Raw genomic sequence first — 21,178 nt, forward strand, 5'->3', positions numbered from 1 at the left:
GCTAATGAGATCCCCCAAACCCCTTCATGATTCAACCCCTGTTTTCTCACCTACAACAAGAAGTAATAATGTCTGCCCTGCCTTCCTAGGGCTATTATTTTACAAATCAGCCAAAAATATACTGAGCAGCTTCTCTGAGATATTAACTACCACATGTATGTGAAAATGTATGACACCTTACAATAATGTATTTCACAGGCATTCCTATTCCTATTAGCAATAAAGAAAAGAATAGCAGTAGTGACCAGACATTATTGACTGTCTCCTATATGTTCTGTGCACACCTACTAACTACTGTGCTAAGTACTTTGGTGAGCATTATCTCAAACCTTCCCCTCAGAATTTCTTTGTGGCATGTATTGTTGTTATGCCTACTATAGAGATGAGAAAAGTAAGATTCAGCAAGGTGGACTAATCTAATTTGACAGAAGTGAGAAAGCTCTAGTAAGTGGCAGGTGGGAAGTTAATTACGGACTTCCTTAGCCTGAGACTCTAATCCCTCAGATCACAAGAGACTCTCAGCATACAGGAACAAATGCCATCACTCTGCAGATCAAGACTGAGACTTACATTCCAATGTGACTTCGGAGTCTACAGAAGTTTTACTTTTGTCACAGAAGTCTTCACGGAAAGTTTCTAGAAGTCAGATTGTGTGGCATTTCTTTTTCATTCATTCCCAGGGGCTGTGGGCACATCCCCTGTGGTTGGTCAGTTTTAGATTGTTATAACAAAATACCTGAGGTTTTTCTAGAACAAAAGAGGTTTCCTTAGCTCATGGTTTTGGAGGTTCAAAGGCACTACCATTGGTGAGTCTCTAGGGAGCACCTCATGGTGCATGGCATCACAGTAGAAAGCACTTGTGAGAGAGAGGTCATATCACAAGCCAGGAAGCCAGAGGGGGGGAGGAGCTAGTCCTGCCACCTCCCGTGAAGCCCACCTCCTAATGATCCCATTCCCTCTTCGCATCATCACACTGAGGACTAAGTTTCCAAAGCATGAACCCTTGGGGTTCATCCAAACCATAGCACCAAACCATGGGAGCCACTTCTGCATATAGGTACCTGTGTGCAGAAGTTGCTGTCCCCCCTTCTCTTATCCTCAGATGAGATACTGGTGTAGAATGTTCATGAACACCCACACTCTTCACCAAGATGGCAGCAATAATGCAGTACCCTTTGTAACATTTGGAGAGAGGAAAGCAAACACAAACCTAAGATTATCTCCATTTCAAAGCCTCTGGTTTTGAAGGTGTGTAGCAGCAATTTGGGAGGCCCTTTCCTAAACCCACCTGGGGGCTAGGAAGGTGGCTCAGTAGTAGAGTGCTTGCCTTGCATGCATGAGGCCCTTGGTTCGATTCCTCAGCACCACATAAGCAGAAAAAGCCGGAAGTGGGGCTGAGGCTCAAGTGATAGAGTGCTAGTCTACAGCTGAAGAGCTGAGGGACAGCGCCCAGGCCCAGAGTTCAGGCCCCATGATGGACAAAAAAAAAAGAAATGTCCTAATCTCACCTGGAAGCTCTAATGAAAGTCTTGATTTTGACTCCCATGATATTCTTAATGAGATTAGAAATATTTAGCTTTAGGGTCTTAACCCTGTTCTCTTCAGAATAAATGCTTTGTGGGAAGCAAGAGTCTCAGAGCTTTGGGAAAATCATGGTGTATTTAGGTCATTTGATCATGGATTCTGAAGCAGGGCATGGTTCATGGAAATGTTGTGCATTTATATGTAAACCAAGGTTGTGATTATTGAGTGCCTATTGTGTGTTCAGAACTCTGTGCTGTGTTCTTTAGAGGAGATGGAAAAAATAGGGTCCTGATACTCAAAGAGGTCAATCAGGGAAACAGCTCAGTTAAGAGATATTTAGAATCCTCAGGTAATGAAGTTTCCTGTTTACCATTTTGTGTACCATTCAGAAGCATAGATTTCTGGTTCTGATGTGACATTGTGTTGTGGGGGAAGGGAAAGGGGTATTTGTATGATTATCCAGGAAGTAGTGTGTAGTGTGGCAGGAAGTGGTGTAGTGTGGCAGGAAGTGGTATGACATACCATGAAGTGGTATAGTATGGCAGAAAGTAGTGTGGTATGGCAGGAAGTACCTAGGCATGTCCATTAAACAGATTTGATGATTCTTGCTTCTATTTTCTTTGATTCTTGGAGAAGTGACGAAACCTCTCATAGCCTCAGTTTTCTCCTTCTGGAAAAACTGGGTGGGGGAGGGTGATAACAGTAGTGGCTTATCCTGGACTTACCACAGGAACTACATGTGGCCATGTATAGACACCTCGCTGAGTGCAGTTTGCACAGTACAGTCAGGAGAGCTGTGATGTATGGGGCATGCTCACAGGGTGTGGAGAGCTTTTGACACAGGAACTCTCCCTTCCTTACAGCATCTCCTCAAAAACACAGTGTTATGAGCCTCATTTTCAGGAGAGAAATCAGAGGCTCAGGGATTACACAGCCAGTCAGTGGCAGGCAGCAATTCAAATTGGAGCAAAAGTTTAAGTCTGGATCCCTGTGGCATTTGGTATATAGAAGCTGCTCCTTTTGCTTCACTACATACCCAAGCAGTAGAGACAGTGAGTATTGACAAGATAATCTTTGCTTTCCAAATAAAATCAAGTGCCTCTAACTTTACAGCATTGAAAATAGTTACTCCATGTCTTGGCACAAAAGAAAACCTCTTGGCTAAGAAGAAGGTATACTTCCATTTTTTGATCCACATTAAAGAATACATGATGTGTGTCCAGTGGATGCATTTAGTTTAGAGACAGAGGTGGGTGGTGAGTTTATGACTTTGTTCAATCAGGAGTATCAGGCAAGGCTAGCCAATACTTGGGAGTTCTTTATAGAGTGAAGGTCAGATCTGAAACACAAGCTAAAGTCCTTTTACTCCTTGACTCTAATCTTTAGGTCCAGGCAGAGGGGTGAGTAGAAATACAAGCAATATTCTGCCATGATCAGGTGGTAGTGGCTCATAACTAGTAGTTCTACCTACTCAGGAATCTGAGATAGGAGGACTACAGTTTCAGAGCTAGCCTGAGTAGAAAAATTTCATAAGACTCTTATTTCAAATTAATACATGAAAAGCCAGACATGGAAGTACAACTCAAGTGCTAAAATGTCCACCTTGAGGGAAAGAGCTAATTGATAGTACCCAGGCCCTGGGTTCAAGCTCCAATAGTACACAACACACACACACACACACACACACACACACACACACACACACACACACACACACACACACACACACACACACACACACACACACACACACACGCACACACAGAAGTCTGTCATGGTATCCTTGTGCAGAGCAGACAAATCAGAGGGAAGCTGGGATATTTGCTTCAGCACCTCAGGTAGGAGAAAAGGATAGGGGTACTTGGCTTGTGTGAACCAGTGATGAAGACCATCTTGTGTGTATTTGTTAGTGAAGTTATATAGCAAGTAAAAACTGCAGAAAAGGAGGCATAGCTGTAGCATAATCCTGTCTCCCAAGGGTTTTCAGGAGAGTTGGATGGCCTTAGAGAAAGCAAGCTGCATAACCAAGGAAGAATATACCCTGCAGTATCTTGTGAAGTAACCAGATAGTGATCAAATGTGCAGTATAAACTACGCCTCAGCCAACTGTTCTCTCATAGAACATAATATAGTCGAGACGAAAGATTGAGCTCAGTGGCCAAGTTGGAGGAGTACTGGTACACACATGTTGTTGAATGCCCATGTACAAATATCATCCAGAATGGAAAAACTAAGCCCTGTGTGGTATCTGCTCATGTACCCAGCTCCAGCCTTTTGTGACAGTTTTGCTATTATCTTCTAATGTAGGATTTGGATTGAATTTTGTTCTGTTTTTTTTTTTTTATCTTTTGCTGGTCCTGGGGCTTGAACTCAGGGCGTAAGCACTAACCTTAGCTTTTTTCATTGAAGGTTGGCATTCTGCCACTTGAACGACACCTCCACTTCCAGTTTTGCTGTTTAATTAAAGATAATGGTTTCTTGGATCTGTCTACCTATTCTGGCTTTGAACCATGATCCTCAGATTTTAGCCTCCTGAGTAGCTAGGATTACAAGCATGAGCCACCAGTTCCCAGCTGGATTAGTTTTTATTTACATCATCATAAGCTCCATTGCAGTGGGAAGAAAAGTGGGTAAAAAGTTTTTGAAACTTTCTCTTTGTTTTAGCATTGATTAAGGTAGCTTAAATAAGCCTGGCAAGAACCAGGGAGGTAACAGGACACAATCCAGTTATATTGCCCTTAATTTCCAGATGAATGACTCTGTTGTCACAACCACAGGCCAAAAGTAGAGCTAGACTTAAAGGTTGAATGCTGATTCTTCCTGTGGCACAATGAATGGCGGAATGGAAAGCAGGAGTCCCTTTGGGGAGGGAGGGGCTTTTGACTACCTGGCTGGGGTCTGTGAGTTAGCTCTTGTCAGAGGAGAAATGTGTTCCTGGCAGACTTGGTGACAAGGAAATGTCTTAGCAAAAAGGAGACCCAGATTTCTCTGGGGACATCTGAGACATGGGCAATTTCCTAAAAGCTAGTTCAACAATTTTAATAAATTATACATTGACGAAGAATAGCCAGAAGGTCATCTGCCAGTAGATGATGCCTCTAATCCTAGCTACTCTGGAGGCTGAGATCTGAGGGTTACAGTTTGAAGCCAGGTCAGGCAAGAAATCTCCAGTTAACCATCAAAAAGTGGAGCTGTGGCTCAAGTGGTAGAGAAACAGACTGGAGTGGAAAAAGCTAAGGCCCTGAGTTGAAGCCCCATTGCCAAGAAAATAAAAAGAAGTAGGCAGATGTCTTCCTTCTTGAACTATCTGCCTTTCTTGGGAACAGTGTAAGCACTTCTTTCAGGATTTTGTTGAGAAGTTCCTTAGGACTGTGCTCCAGTTAAACACTGCCTGTGAGTATTAAATAAGAGTTGCTGGGAAATGAGGCCAGTGTCCCAGTGGGACCTGGACATTTTTGGATAACTGTGGTTAAAGAGTAAGATGTTGCTGTTACATCGCAGACGAAGGAACAGCCTCTTCTTCTCTCAGTGGCCTTCAAAATACTTCAAGTCTCAGCAGAAATATACTGAGCTGCCCAGGAACAGGAATGAGGAAGAATAGAAATGTAACTATCTGGCAAGACATAGTAGTCTGACATTTAAAAATAGTGTCATCTAGCTGGGAGCTGGTGGCTCACACCTGTAATCCTAGCTACTCAGGAGGCTAAGATCTGAGGATCACAGTTCAAAGCCAACCCAGGCAGAAAAGTCCCTGAGATTCTTATCTCCAATTAATCACTGCAAAACCAGAAGTAGTGCTGTGACTCAAAGTAGTAGAGCACTAACTTTGAGCAATAGAGCTCAGGGGCAGTGCTCAGGACCCAAGTTGAAGTCCTATGACTGACAGAGAAAAAATAGCATCATCTAAAGACCTGAAGCTCATGGGTTTAATGCTTGCCTGGTGGTAAAAAGCTATGGGTTTGATCCTGAGCACTGTAGGAAAAAACTATAGCTCATTCAGTTGGAGTATTCAGTTTATGTGAATATAATACATTTAGGCAAATACAGCCTGAACAGGGAAGGGTGCTAAAGGGAGCAATATAGATGAAACTTTCTACATTTCAATTGAAATAGTAAAATCAACTAATTGGATCCTAAAAAAAACAAATTTTGTCTATTCCCTGGAGTTACTACTTACAATGTAAGAAGAAAATAAATTTAAATTAACACCCATAAGAACAAACAAGAAAGAGAAAACAGATTGTAAAATGGTATTTTAAAATATAAACATATACATAATTATATGTAGGTTTGATATATATGCCACCTAAAAGACATTATCAAAGTAGTTTTTTTTTCAGAGTAGTTTTTTTTTTAATGTTAGCAGTACTGGAGATTAAACCCAGGGCTTCCCATTTGCTAGGTAAATGCTTTGCCACTTGAACCACACTTCCAGCTCCTACTTTAGTGGTGATTTCTTTGTTGTTATTATTATATCTTTAAGGAGTTGCCATTTCACAAAGCAGTATATGAATATGATGTATCTTGATCATTGTCACTCTTTGTGATGGTTATTTTTGATATAGGCTCTTACTTTATGCCCAAGCTAGCCTGGGCTGCAATCCTCCTGCTTGTACATCCTGGCATGTGCCAGTAGCTGTGCTAACCCCCCTCCCCCAGCTAGGATTACAGGCCTGGGTCACTCTGCCCAGTCTTTGGTTGATTTGGAATCTCAACGAGTTTTCCTGTACTCAGCTGGCCTAGAACCTCAACCCTTGATCTCCATCTCCCACAGAGCTAGTATTATAGATTTGTGCCATTGCACCAAGCCTGTCAGAATAGAGTTTAAAAAATAATCTAAATATATGTTATCAGAAAATGTTGACCTGAAATATGATGCTATCAGTAGGTTATTAAGTAAAAATTTATGAGCCAATACATTACACAAATACTTAAGAAAGCCAGAGTAGCAATATTACTACAAATGGATAAGGCATCAGAGTAAAAACAACTATCAGGAATGCAGGATGGCATTGCATTATGAGAAAGATCACCTCACCGAGAACAGATACCAATTCTAAAATCCTACTCCTAAAAACAGAGCTTCAAAAATACATACATTACAATCTGAAGCACAGAGATCAGACTTTATTGTGTCTCTTGGTAACAGAATAAGTGGACTGAAATTAAACAGGGAGGTAGAAGAACTCAAACACTCTCTCAGCCAACAGAAGCTGGCTGATATTTACAGAACATTCTACCTGGCAATATGAGAATCAGATTTGCAGCATGGAATGAAACTGGCCAAATGTTGCTTTGTCAGACAATGTACAGAAATCTAAATGAACCAAAATTAAATACAAAGATAGCAGCAACACCATCTCTTGCCAAGTAAGAACGAACTTCTAAATCATGCATCAAAGAAAAAGTCTCAAAGATTATTAGAAAACACTTTATCAGGATGAAAGAACACAGCATTTTGAAGTTTAGACGTTCTAGTGCTGAGAGGAAAACCTACACATTAAATGCTCACACTGGGACTAAGAATAGGTCTGACATCAACAACTAGATTTCCACCTTAAGAAACGGCAAATACAGTGCAGCTCCCCTGGCAGTCCCAATATTATTGTGTTGAATTGATTTCTACCAAATATTAAAAATGGAACATTACTAGTTCTATGCAGCTTGTCTAGAAAGTCTAAGCAGAGGGGAATCCTTTCTAATTTATTCTATGAGACTTTCTAATTTATTCTGAGACCATAAAATTCTATACATAAACAGTATGACAAAACATTTCTATGTATACAAAAACAATGACAAAAACTACATACCAATATCTTGTGTGAACATAGATGCAACTATCTCTCAACTTAATATTGAAAAAATCCCATCCGTCTGTATATTCAAGATAAGACATCTGTTGGGTGGGGGGTGGGTGTTAAGAGATGTTCAGTATATGAACATCAGTTAATGTAATATACCACGTAGCAAACTATGGGAAAATCACATGCTTAGAATAACTGATGAAGGAAAAGAGTTTGACAGACTGGAAATATAGATCAAGTGGTAGAACCCTTGCCTGGCAAGCTTGATACTGTTGAATTCAGTCTTCAGTACTGCCACGAAAATTAAGTAAGTAAATAAAAGAAGGAAGGAAAGAGGGAGAGAAAGAGAGAGGAAGGAAGGAAAGAGGGAGAGAGGAAAGGAGAGGAAGAGGAAAAGGGAGAGAAGAGGATGTATAAAGAGGAATTTGATAAACTTGAACACTTATTCATGAAATAAAAATTAAACTTAGACTATAAATGAAAATGCAAAAATGCTGAAAACTCTTTAAGGAAAATATAAGACAAAATCTTTGTGACCTGAAGTTAGAGAGTTCCTAGTGCTGACACCAGAAACACAATTTATGAGAGAAAAACAACTTAAATTGGACCTAATCAGAATTTAAAATATACTCTGTCAAAGATATCATCAAGTAAATGGAAAGTTTCAGTTTGGGGAAAATATTGACAGCCAAATAACCAAACTTGTACCTAGCATATAAAAAGAATCCACTAAATCTAGAAACAAGGAAACAAGCCAGCTTTAAAATGAGCAAAAGCTTTTTGTGGATGCTTCATCAAATACGGCAGGTGGGTGGTCAAAATGCAGAGATGTACAAATTCACTCGCCAGCGTGGAAAGGCAAGTTCAAGTCAAGTAAGGCACCACTGCATACATTTCATTTGTTTTGATTTGGGTAGGAATGGTGGCTTTTGGTTTTGTTTGTTTTGTTTCTGTTACTGGTGTTTGAACTCAGGGCCTTGACTTGTTTGCTAGGCTGACACTCTACCACTTGAGCCATACTTCCAGGTCCGTTTTTGGCTGGTTAATTGAAGATAGATTTTTATGAACTTTCTGGCTTGGGCTGGCCCCCCATTGTGATCCTCCAGACCTCAGCCTCTTGGGTAGTTTATGATTGCAGGTGTGAGCCCCAGTGCCCAGCACTACTGCACATTTCTGAGGAATTTAAGATGTAAAGTTACTGACAACACTAATTCATTTGCTGGATCACTAATCACTCATACATTGCTGGGGGGAAGGTCCCTCTGGAAAAGGTTCTTTTTTTTTCTTCTTTTTTTTTTGGGCCCGGTCATGGGGCTTGAGCTCTGGGCCTGGACACTGTCCCTCAGCTCTTCAGCTCAAGGCTAGCACTCTATCACTTGAGCCACAGCGCCACTTCTGGCTTTTTTCTTTTTGCTTATGTGGTGCTGAGGAATCGAACCCAGAGCCTCACGCATGCAAGGCAAGCACTCTACCACTGAGCCACCTTCCCAGCCCTGGAAAAGTTTCTTAAGAAGTCCAACATCCATTTTCCATAAGAGCCAAATCTCCTGCTCCTAGCTATGTCAGAGAACTGAAAACATGATTATGCGAACTTCTACACACAAATATTGACAGCTGTATTATTGCTAGTCACTACCCAGACTGGAAACCAGTGGTTTAAATGGGTGAATGGATTAAACCAACTGTGGTGTATATATTCTAGAAAACTACTTGTCAATAAGAAGACTTGTGGTATAGACACAATAATGTGGATGAATCTCAGAGGCATTATGCTGGGCAGAAACTAAACTCCAAAAAGTTACCTGTGGCTTGATTATATTGATGTCACATTCCTAAAAAAAAGTACATATGCTCTTTGATGTACAATGAGGTTCCATTTCAGTAGACTTATGCTATGTTGAAAATACCATAAGTTGAATCTATACAATACACACTAACAGAAGGAGCACCCCAGTTTTAACTACATGATACACTGTAGAGCATGTTTCTCCTTGTGATCGTGTGGATGACTGGGGTCTGTCCCATGTCATTACAGAAGGTCTTACAACACCAGTGAGAAAGGTTGACATCTACAATTGAAAGAACTTTCTATAGGACATGTGTCACTTTCACAGTTATAAAGTGAGAGCATCGTTAAGTCGAGAGCCATCTGTCTGGTGATGGAGAATGGAGCAGAGCTTGCCAGGGTCTTGGGGAAGGGAGGAAATGAGGGAGTTTGAAGGAAACTATTCTGTGTCTTGATTGTAATGAAGGTTACACAAATTAATACACGGGCTAGAATATATATGACTAGGCCCACAAGAGAATGTCATGTTTACCTTATGTTCATTTTGAGGATACAACTTTGTGTGTGTGTGCCAGGACTGGTGCTTGAATTCAGTGCCTACGTTTTGTTCCTTAGCTTTTTTGGCTCAAGGCTGGCATTCTACCACTTAAACCACACTTCTCCTTACAGATTTTAATTGGTTAATTGAAGAGAAAAGTCTCACAGACTTTTCTTCCCAGTCTGTTACTTTTCCTGCACAAATGCAACTGGATCCTACATCTAGAATACTCCTTACTCCCTGTGTGATGCCCAAGGGTGTTGGTGTTGACACTAGGGGCAGAGGATCTGCCTCGAACTTCCTATGTCTGCACACTTCCCCTAAGTTGAGTTCTTCCCACCTTCTCCTGCTGTTCTGGCCAGTTTCTCACCCCAAACAAATTGTCAACACCCTGTCCCAGTCTCAGCCACATGCTCCAACCAGATTTCTGGGTTTCATTTGAAGCTCTGCTGTAGCTTAGATCTAGAATGTTCCCCCAAAGGTCCATGTGTTAAAGTTTGGTTCCCAGAATGGTTCCACTAGGACATGGTGGAACCTTTAAGAAGTAGTAGAAGGGCTGGGAAGGTGGCTCAGTGGTAGAGCGCTTGCCTTGCATGCCTGAGGCCCTGGATTCAATTCCTCAGCACCATATAAGCAGAAAAGCTGGAAGTGGCACTGTGGCTCAAGTGGTAGAGGGCTAGCCTTGAGCTGAAGAGCTGAGGGACAGTGCCCAGGCCCAGAGTTCAGGCCCCACGACTGGACCCCCCCAAAAAAATAAAATATATATTTAAAAAAAAAGTAGGAGAAGCAAGAAGTCTTCTGGTCATGGGGAATATGCCCTTGTGGAATTCCAGCCTGCCTTTTCTTTTTCTTCTTGGTCATGAAGGAAATAGCTTAGCTCTACCTTATGCTTTGCCATGATGTGTTACCACTAGCCCAAAACATCACAGCCAACCAAACATGGGCTGGAACATCCCATACTTTGAGCCAAAATAAACCTTTTGTCTTAATCAGTTGATGACCACAGGTCTTTTGTTATAGGGATAAAAACTGACTAACATAAGCCCAGAAATATACCTTCCTTTCCTTTATTTGTGCTGGTCTTGGGGCTTGAACTTGGCCCTTTTCAGCTTTTTTGTTTATCGCTAGCACTCTACCACTTGAGCCATGCCTCTAGTTCAGCTTTTTACTGGTTAATTGAAGTCTTACACATTTGTCTGCCCATGCTGGCTTCAAAGTCCCATTCTCAAATCTCAGCCTTGAGTAGCTGGCTCACCAGTACCTGGATACCTTGCTTTTCTTTTCCTTTTCTTTCTCACACATGCCCTATTAAACAAGCCTGTCAGCTTTACTTGGTCTGTCCTTGTCACAACTTTCCCTCTTATCCCTTGAGGCCACTTCACCTGCCCGGCCCTCTCTGAGGACTTTCTTAGCCATTTTCTATGGTTCATCTCCCTCCTTTTGAACACCTCTGGCCATCTCTGTGAAGTTTTCACCCAGCTCAAATCACAAAGCACCTTATCTAAGGCTGAGCACATCCAGCTTCTATTGGTTAGGATAGGGTCTTGTGACTTTTTGCCTGCGCTAGCCTCAAACCTTGACTCTGCTTCCTGAGTAGCCAGGATTAGAAGTGTGAACTATCACACCTGACAAAAGACTTGTGTTTTTTTAGATTAAATTTTATTGTAAAGGTGATACACAGAGGGGTTACAGTTATATAAGTCAGGTAATGAGTAGAGTTCCTTTTGAACAGTGTCTGTCCCTCATTCTCTCCCAGTTTTTTCCCCTCCAGACTTCTTTCCCCCTAAAGTTGTATAGTACATTTCCAACATAGTGTCTAGTGGTTTCATGGCTGGATTAGTTTACCCTTTGTCCCACCATTTCTATACTTCCCTTCCTCTCCCCAAATCAGATAAACTTATATACAAGACAAGGGTACAGAAATCAAAAAGCCGGGCTGGGAAGGTGGCTCAGTGGTAGAACACTTGCCTTGCATGCATGAGGCCCTGGGTTCAATTCCTCAGCACCACATAAGCAAAAAGAAAAAAACCAGAAGTGGTGCTGTGGCTTAAGTGGTAGAGCACTAGCCTTGAGCTGAGGGACAGCACCCAAGCGCAGAGTTCAGGCCCCACGACCGGACATCAAAAAAAAAAAAAGAAAAGAAAGAAAGAAAGAAATCAAAAAGCCACCGAAGGGGAAAAAAAGACTTGTTTTTGCCTACACATTACATGCACAAGGAGTGTTAAACAAAGAACATGGAACAAAGGATGTTCTTTTCTGTTTTAATTGCTATGTCTAGGGAGCTCTCCTGTCAGAGATCAAGAGATGCCTCAGTCCATTTTGTGTTGTTGCAACAACAAAGTACCTTACACTGGCCTCTTGTTAAAACAAAAGAGGCCCATTTAGCTCACATTTCTGGAAGTCCAGTGATACTGTGTTGGCATCAGCTTCTTATGAGAGCTTTGTGGTAGATTTGTCACATATCAGGAGTTTGGAGGGCAAGAGGGAAGGAAGGAGAAAGGGAGAGAGAGGCTAACATGATGAGAAAGGAAGCAAAAGAGTAAACTGGGAAAGCTAGACAACCCACTTTCATGGCAACTAATCCACTCCAAGGATACAGTTATGAATCCTTCCCCTGAGCCCTACTGACCTAGTTACCTTCCACCAGAGCCCACCTCTTAAAGACTCTACCATTTCTCAGTACTACTATTCTTAGGGCCTAAGCTTCTAACACATTAGTCTTTGGAGGACACACCACATCCAAACCATAGGAGGGAGAGCATGGAGAATGGGAGATGTCAGTGAAATGAGAAGTGTCTCAGTTAGCTGGGAAGAATATGTTTTTTGAGACCTATTTCAGGGCACTGTGACTATTGTATATATTGGATATATTTCAAAATCGATGAGAATATATCTCTAATTTCCTACCACAAAAAAACATAGTGATGGACATGTTACGTAGCCTGCTCTAGTCATTCCCCATTAGATACATGTCAAAACATCATGTAGTACCTCATAAAAGATAAAATTCTTTGTCAGTTGAAACTAATAAAAGAGTTTCTCTGAAGCCCATGCTGTGCCAGGTGTGAGAACCTGGAAGGTGACTTGACACCCAGTTTTCAGATCTGTCTTCACTAAACTTGAGCTCTTCCTGGAGCACACTCTTCCTCAGTCCACACTGCATCCATCTGGATAAGTTGGGTTGTGCTGCTATAACAAACAGCCCCTGAATCTCCATAAACCCTAACTATATCACAGGACTACTGGACCCTTGCTGTCATGTGTCCTCTCTCAGGGACCCAGGCCAAGAGAAGCCTCATCTGGCCATCAATGAGGGTAGGAAATAGCAGTGCAGCAGATTCTGTGCTGACTATTCATATATCTACCTGGCACTTCCATTTGCATATTTCTTTGGCCACACTCACTTCCAGCGGTGAGGAAGGGTAGTCTTACTTTGTGTAAAATGGAAAATACAAATACTGGCTGAGCAGCAGCACCAACAATGACCGGATGACCACAGCAATGGAAAGGCCACAGTCTGGTAGCTGGACTGGGACCACACTCTCATTTGGTGTTCTGGGTGTCCTTTCCCAGTGAGAGGCAACATCATCATCGTGTGTGTGTGTGTGTGTGTGTGTGTGTGTGTGTGTGTGTGTGTGTGTGTGTGTGTGTGTGTGTGTGTGTGTGTGTGTGTGTGTGATATGCTGGTTTTCTCTGAGTCACTCCTGTGCTCCCAAAACACTGGGCATAAGTCCTTTTGACAGATTATGCCTCATGATTGGAAGAGCTTTAGAGACAAGCAATGCATCACCCATGCATACAGGAGTCAGACTGAGCCAACACACTTTATTTATGTGATATTGGCAAGTTACAGTCTCTTGGTCCTTTGGCTTTTCCATCCAGGAAACAGGAGTACTTACTTAATACGGGTTTGTGTGGATGAACAAAAATCATTATATATGTTATAGTGTATCATATATATTACTACATTACATATTAGTATCAGTATATTAATGATAGAGAGATTCTGAGACATGCATAAATAGATGATTTGTGAAGAGCTTGCCACTGAAACCTAGATGGCATAGCCTACTGCACAGCTGGGCTATGGCTGTGGACCTAGGGAATAGCCTACTAGCCTGCTGCTTCTAGGGCCATGGTGAGTAAAACATGAAACTGACTCAAACACAAGGGAAAACCCTGACATCAAGAGCCATAGTAGACACAGGATAAAGCTGCTGGTGGAATTAAGCATGCATTTTACCATCAAGCCTTTTCAAAAAATAGATATACACTCTACAAAAATCTACTAGAGGCTGGGCGCCCGTGGTTCATGCTTGTAATCCTAGCTACTCAGGAGGCTGAGATCTGAGGATCATGGTTCAAAGCCAGCCTGGGCAGGAACGTCTGTGAGACTCTTACCTCCAGTTAACCACAAGAAAAGTGGTGCTGTGGCTTAAGGGATAGAATGCTCACCTTAAGCTGAAAAGCTCAGGGACAGTGCCCAGGTCCAGAGTTCAAGCCCCACGACTGACAAAAAAAAAAATCTACTAGAATGTTCAAAAGTATAGTACAGCCAATATATAAGCTGTACCAGTTGTATATTGTCATGATCAAATACATGTATGGTACCTAGTTAGAGCTCTGTACTTTTATATGACTGTAGCCCAGGTTTGTTTACATCAGCACTGACATAATCACACAAGGTCACTAGGCTATAGGCATTTTCCTGCTCTGTTAGAATCTTATGGCATTACTGTTAATTATGTCATCCACTGTAGACTAAAATGCTTTGTATTCTCACATGACTATATATGTAAAACATTGCATAGGGCCTGGTACACAGTAAGTGCCCAATAAATGGTACCTCTATAGCCATACCCAGCCTTTCCAAGATGACACCAGAGAGATAACCTGGGACTTTTTGAGCCCTGCATTCAAAAATGAAAGGGTGAAGTTTCTAAGAATGTTTGTAACACTATACCCTCCCTTCCTTTCTCCTCTCTCTTTTTTTCCTTCTTAAACTCAATTTAAAAAAGAAGACAGACAGTATAATAAAAACAGAAGATTTGAACAGATGCTTTCCAAAAGGAGATGTATGAATGGCCATTAAGAATGGGAAAAGATGCTCACCATCACCAGTTATCAGAAAAAAGGCAAATTTAAACCATATTAAGATAACACTTCAAGCTGGGCTCTGATGGCTCAGGCCTTTAGTCCTGGTTATTTGGGAGGCTAAGATCTAAGAATTTTTTTTGTATTTTTTTTTGGTGGGGGGTCCGGTCATGGGGCCTGAACTCTGGGCCTGGGCGCTGTCCCTCAGCTCTTCAACTCAAGGCTAGCGCTCTACCACTTGAGCCACAGCGCCACTTCCGGCTTTTTTCTTTTTGCTTATGTGGTGCTGAGGAATCGAACCCAGGGCTTCTGGCATACAAGGCATGCGCTCTACCACTGAGCCAACTTCCCAGCCCCAAGATCTAAGAATTTTGATTCAAAGCCAGCCTGGGCAGGCAAATCCACAAGACTCTTTACCTCTAAATAGCCAGCAAAAAGCTAGAAGTAGAGGTGTGGCTCAAGTACTAAAGTGTCAGCTGTGAGCAAACAAGCCAAGTGAGATCACAGAACCCCGAGTTCAAGCCCCAGAACCAGCAAAACAGAAATCAAAACCAAAACAACAAAACACATTCGTGGATAAAGTAAAAAAAAACGAAGCAAATAAATAAAGACTGACAATTCCAAGTAGTTGAGGTGGCAGCCAGGACACTCATCCATAGTTTTTAGAAAAGCATAAAGGGTATAGCTAACTTTGTATAACAATATCAAAGTGATATATAATGATATATATGTTTATATAACATACAAACATGTTATGCATGTTTATGGAATTACTTCACAATTTCACATCTCTCTTATTGACCCAAGAAAAATGACTGCCTATGCCTGCATAAAACCATATACAAATAGTCAGAAAAGCATACTCCAAAAGTGCTCCCTTCATATTTAACAAAATTTATCAAGCTGTACATTTAAAATGGATGAATTGTTTGGAATGAAAATACTGTCTTTAAAAAAAATCCCAGAGGCAGAATGCTTAAGTGTCTTCTACCCTGTGATCCCAGTTCCTAGACTTCATTATTAGAAGCAAGGTCATCCCAGGTACCCGGGCTCCCTCTTGTCTCAGAGCTGGGATCCAACTGACATTGAGCGATTTCCAGTGGGCACTGCAGTGCGTCCCAGCTAAAGACTGGCAGAAACAAGCTTGTGTTCCTAGCAGTAATGATGAAGCCTTCATTGAATTCTCTGCCAGGCCATGTTCAATGTCAGTACACCCATTGAAGAAGAAAACAGATCTATAATGAGCTGTGTGTTATCAGCTCACAAATAATTTATAATGGGCAAACTAGGACAGGAACAGAGCTTTTTTTGGCTAAGGAGGTTGCATGTCACTCTTTAAAATCTAGGCTAAAAAATTATTTATAATGCAGAGACAGTCACCGAGAAAGGGAACAGGTGGGTGCCTTTCTTCTCTCTCGTGTTTGAACATTGTGCCTTTTACCCTGAACTAGCAATGAGGCACCCAGCCTCTTCCTGCCAAACCTGCCTATAGCCAGGAAACCAGGAATGAGGCCTATGCTGGAATCTCTTAATCTAAAAGCCAAGAAGAAACAGGAAGCAGAGAGAAGTCAGAGAAGAAAAGACCTTGAGGAAAGACTCTAGTGTCTGTGCACCTGAAGTAAGCTTTGAGGCTCTGAGAAAAGATCAGGAAATAGTCCAGAATGGGACAGAATTAGGGTAAGGTGAGTTGGAAATGTGTGTTAGAATAAAGACAACTTGTGTTTGAAACTACTGTAAGATGGAATAGGAGAAGCATTAGAACTTACCGGTATAGGTAGGAACTTTTTTGAAGAGTCCCAGAGGTACAGCAGATAGAAGAGAGATTTTGACTTAATGGGATTACATCAAAGTCAAAAGTTTCAGCACAACAAAGGACACAGTTACTAAACTAGAAAGATAGCCAACAGACTGGGAGAAAATCTACGCTAGCAATTCATCCAACTAAGTCCTAATGTCCAAAATGTATAAGGAGCTCAAAAAACTAACAACCCCCAAACTAATAAACCAATCAATAAATGGGTAAAAGAGCTAAGAAGAGACTTCTCAGAAGACATAAGAATGTCATATAGACATCTGAGGAAACACTCAATATCTCTGGCCATAAAGGAAATGCAAATCAAAACAACATTGAGATATCTAGATTGGTCAATATGAAGAATTCAAACAACAAGAAATGCAGAGAAAAAAGAATACTATTGCACTGTTGGTGGAGTTTTGGAGGTTCCTCAAAATACTAACCATAGAATTTCCCTGTGACCCTGCCATGCCACTCCTGGGCATTTATCCAGATCATTACAGAATATGGTAAAAAAAAAACAAACAAAAAAAAAAAACATTTGCACATCCATGTTTATTGCTGCGCTATTCACAATAGCCAGGTTAGTGAAACAACCCAAATGCCCTACAACAATACAATGTACATATATACAATGGAATTTTACTCATCCATTAGAAAGAATAAGAGGTCATTTGCAAGGAAATGGATGAACCAAGAACAAATTGTGCTAAGTGAGGTAAGCCAAACTCAAGAGAGACAAACAAGTGCATGTTTTCTCTCATATGTAGAAGGTAGATCTAAAATATAACTAGACATGATAACTTATACAGGCATTTACACACAAACAGACTAAAGGAGGATACCCTTAGAAGAGGAACACAAAGGTATAACTACAAATACTAGTTATTGAAACGAATTGATCTATGTAACTTGTGAGTAGAGATGGGAGAGGGGGAAACTAGGGGAAAGTAAAGGAAGGTGTAACATTGTCCAAAAAAAAAAAAGAAATATACTCATCACCTAGCTAATGAAATGGCCACCCCTCTTTATAACACCTTAATAATAACATTAAAATTGTAAAAGAAAAAAAGCTTGGTGGTGTGTGGCAGGCAGAGGCGAGCATCGGGTGTGGCCATTGAGCCATCTTAGGAAAGGATATTAGCCTGTATGATTTCCCTGTGACTTGGAGAAGCAGTCTTTATTGATGCTGAGGCCTGGAGATCTTCATACCTCCCCAAAGAAGGTATCAAAATACCTTCCACCATCTACCAACACCTTCTATACAAACCACAACTTCTCTCTTTGCCAGGAGCCTCCTGATGAGGGACTGGTTCCCCTACGAACCTTGACCCCAGGCCTTGGATCAAAAGATAGAGCACAGGAGATGATGGTGCTATCGAACCCTTATCCCCTTGGTTTTTTTCCTATTTTTTATTGTTGTTATAAAGGTGATGTACAGAGGAGTTACAGTTACATAAGTCAGGTAATGAGAGTACATTTCTTTTTGAACAGTGTCACCTCTTGTCTCCTCTCAATGAGCTGACTTTCTGGGACAAGCCTATCTTGGATGTTTTAGGAAGGAATAGGCTATTTTTCCCAGCTGTATACCACCTAGGGATAAGCTGACTGTTGACAAAGAGACCTTGGTATGTTATCCAGGAGAGGTTGAAGGACTCCATCATGATTCTGTGTGTGTGTGTGTGTGTGTGTGTGTGTGTGTGTGTGTGTCTGTCTGTCTGTCTCTCTCTCTCTCTCTCTCTCTCTTGTCTGCATGTCTATCTTCTGTCTCTCTCTGTCTCTGTTTTACAGAGCTAGAAACATGTGCATCCTAGGCAAGCACTCTGAAAATAAGCTATATGCCTGGCCTGGTCAGGTGTTTCTTTTGGTTGTCAGAGCAGCCCTAACTCCATCTTCCCCCAAAATCTCCTCATCTCTTATTCTAATTCCTAAGAAGCCTAGAATACCTCTTATATGACCTGGTAACTTAGGAAAGGTTTTCTCACCCTCATTGACAGCTTTGCAGTTATCTTTTCTATAGGCACAGAGTATAGGATGGGATTTCTTAAACAGACTTCATGTTATAGAGGAATTTGAGGTTCACAGCAAAATTGAGAGCCTCCCCCCCACATACACACAGCCTCCTCCCACTGCCAATATGCCCTGCTTGAGTTGGCACTCTGTGTAGAGTTGATGAAGTTCATTGACATGTCAGAGTCATCAAAGGCCATAGTTTGAATTAAGACTTGCTCTTAGTGCTGTACGTTCTGTGGGTTTGACAAACATATAATAGCATACCCCTCCCTCTGTAGTATCCTACAGACAGTGTCATTGCTCTCATGGCCCTCTGTATTCTGCCTGTTTATCCCTTCCCCAGGTGATGGCTAGTCATTTGCTGTCTTTGTAGTCTTACCTTTACCAGAGTGGCAGATAGTTACAGTCATATAGTATGTAACTTCCAGACTGGCTCCTTTGATTTAATATGCATTTGAGTTTCTCCATTTCATCTTAAAACATGTTCTACTGTTCTGGCATATTGAGAGCCATACACAGTACCTGTGCACTGGGTCCTCATGGTTCACAGACGTCTCCCCAACAGGAAAGAGATCTTAGGGGCAAAGGCCAGGCATATGCCCAGGTGACACACTCAGGATGCCAGACCATCCCTGTGACTTGGCATCTCAAGACTTAGGTCTCTGGAAGAGAGGGGACATGTTTGAAACCTGAAGAGGGATTCCTGGAGTGTTTCTCTCTGGGCAGAAGCCATCCAGGTAAACAGAGCATCATTTGCTCTCTGAACCTTAAAGCTCTATGAAATTAGAATGACAGGTCTTAGAGGAGCTAAGCTGTGTAAGCTTTTGCATGTGAGTCAGAATGTATTCCTAATGCTGTTTTTCTTGGTGGCCAAAGAAAAAAAGCCCAGCAAAACATCTTTCTCAGCTCTGAAATGTGGCTACTGTTTTTATCCTGAACAATTTTTTGATAAGGTAATCTCAGTTAAACAGGCTTGGATACAGAGTACTTCTGAAGCTGGGCACAAGTGACTCACAACTTTAATCCTATCTACTAAGGATACTGAGATCTAAGGATCACAGTTCAGAGCCAGCATGTTCAGGAGAGTTCATGAAACCTTTATATCCAGTTCACCAAAAAAAAAAAGAGCTGTGGCTCAAGTGGTAGATTCTTAGCCTTGAATGAAAAATCTAAAGGACAGCACACAGGCCCTGAGTTTATACAATACTACCAGCACAAAAAGGAGGGAGGGAGGAAGGGAAGGAAGGGAAGGAAGGAAGGAAGGAAAGAAAAAAAAAACACCTCTGTTTCATAACAGAGCCTTGGAATGTTCTAGTAACTGTTGTGTTATATGTTTGCAGAGCTTCTCGAAACAAGTCTGAGAAGAAGCGTCGAGACCAGTTCAATGTTCTTATCAAAGAGCTCAGCTCCATGCTCCCTGGCAATACACGGAAAATGGACAAAACTACTGTGCTGGAGAAGGTCATTGGGTTTTTGCAGAAACACAATGGTAAATGTTGAGCTTCTGTCTGGTTTTATTCTACCTTGACCTACACCTTTCCATGGGGTGCTGACCTCATCAGGCAGCTCTTCCAGTTGAGCCTCTCCCTAGAGAGAGATCCTCCCTTTGGTCACAAGCTTCCCAGTCAAAGACCTCCACAATAGTCCCAGGTCCAGCAAGTTGAGGAGAAGATTTATATTCTATGTTCTTTGTTGTGTGTATGCCAATGCTGGGGTTTCATCTTGGGGACTGGATGCCATTCCTTAGCATTTTCATTCAAAGCTAGTGTGCTAAAACTTGAGCCACAGCTCTACTTTTGGCTTTTTGGTAGTTAATTGGAGTTAAGAATCTCAGGGACTTTCTTGCTCAGGCTGACTTTGAACTACAGTCCTAAGATCACAGCTTCCTCAGTAGCTAGGATTACAGGTGTGAGCCACCAGTGCCCAGCATCAGATTCTTTATCAGCCTAAAGAGAGAGTTCAGAGCAGCCTCACAGTGATCCTCAGCCCAAGCAGGTACCATTCACCATGGTTGCAATCTTCATGAGAAATCCCTGGAACAGGCCAGCGTCAAAACCCAGGACACTGACAGCTCATGTTTACAGTCCTCAGAATCAACATGAAAAGTCAGCCTTGGCAGGAAAGTCCATGAGACTTTTATCTCTAATTAGCCAGCAAAAGCTCGAATTGGAGGTATGGCTCAAGTAATAGAGCCGAGCCTTGAGCAAAATAACTAAGGAGTGGCACTTAGACCCTGAGTTGAAGAAGCCCCAGTACTGGCATACCACACACATGCATGTGCACACACACATGCACATGCATAAACACACAAAGCTTCCCCAATAGCTGTCTCTTCCTGTCTACTTCTACTTTGCCTGAACTTAACTGTCCTGACTCCCACTACCAGACATTGGTTTTACCTCTTGAAATCTTAGAATTATGACTCAATCATGTTCTTCCAGTGCCTGGCTAGTTCATTTCTATATGCAGATTCCATTCCCTTTTATGTAGTTACCACTGGGAGCCATCCTTAAACTTGTTCTCTCCCAAACCCTTTGGCTCTTAAGTTCTGAGCAACCCTGCCTTGCCATTTCCCTTGAGTGGTACCAAATAATAAGTCACAACAGTGAAGAGGGTTCAGGAGC

General features: G+C 41.8%; 1 protein-coding gene across 1 annotated transcript in view; it reads left to right on the forward strand.

Annotated features, from left to right (window-relative positions):
- Npas2 (neuronal PAS domain protein 2) overlaps positions 1 to 21,178 on the forward strand; it is a 175,123-nt gene that overhangs the window by 84,796 nt on the left and 69,149 nt on the right. The window contains exon 3 of the mRNA XM_042695555.1: positions 19,895 to 20,043. Coding sequence (XP_042551489.1) covers positions 19,895 to 20,043 — 149 coding nt within the window. The remainder of the gene's footprint in view (positions 1 to 19,894; positions 20,044 to 21,178) is intronic.

The sequence above is a fragment of the Dipodomys spectabilis genome, unplaced genomic scaffold (genome assembly GCF_019054845.1).
Source record: "Dipodomys spectabilis isolate Male_0828 unplaced genomic scaffold, ASM1905484v1 ptg000187l, whole genome shotgun sequence".
NCBI classification, from domain to species: Eukaryota; Metazoa; Chordata; class Mammalia; order Rodentia; family Heteromyidae; genus Dipodomys; species Dipodomys spectabilis.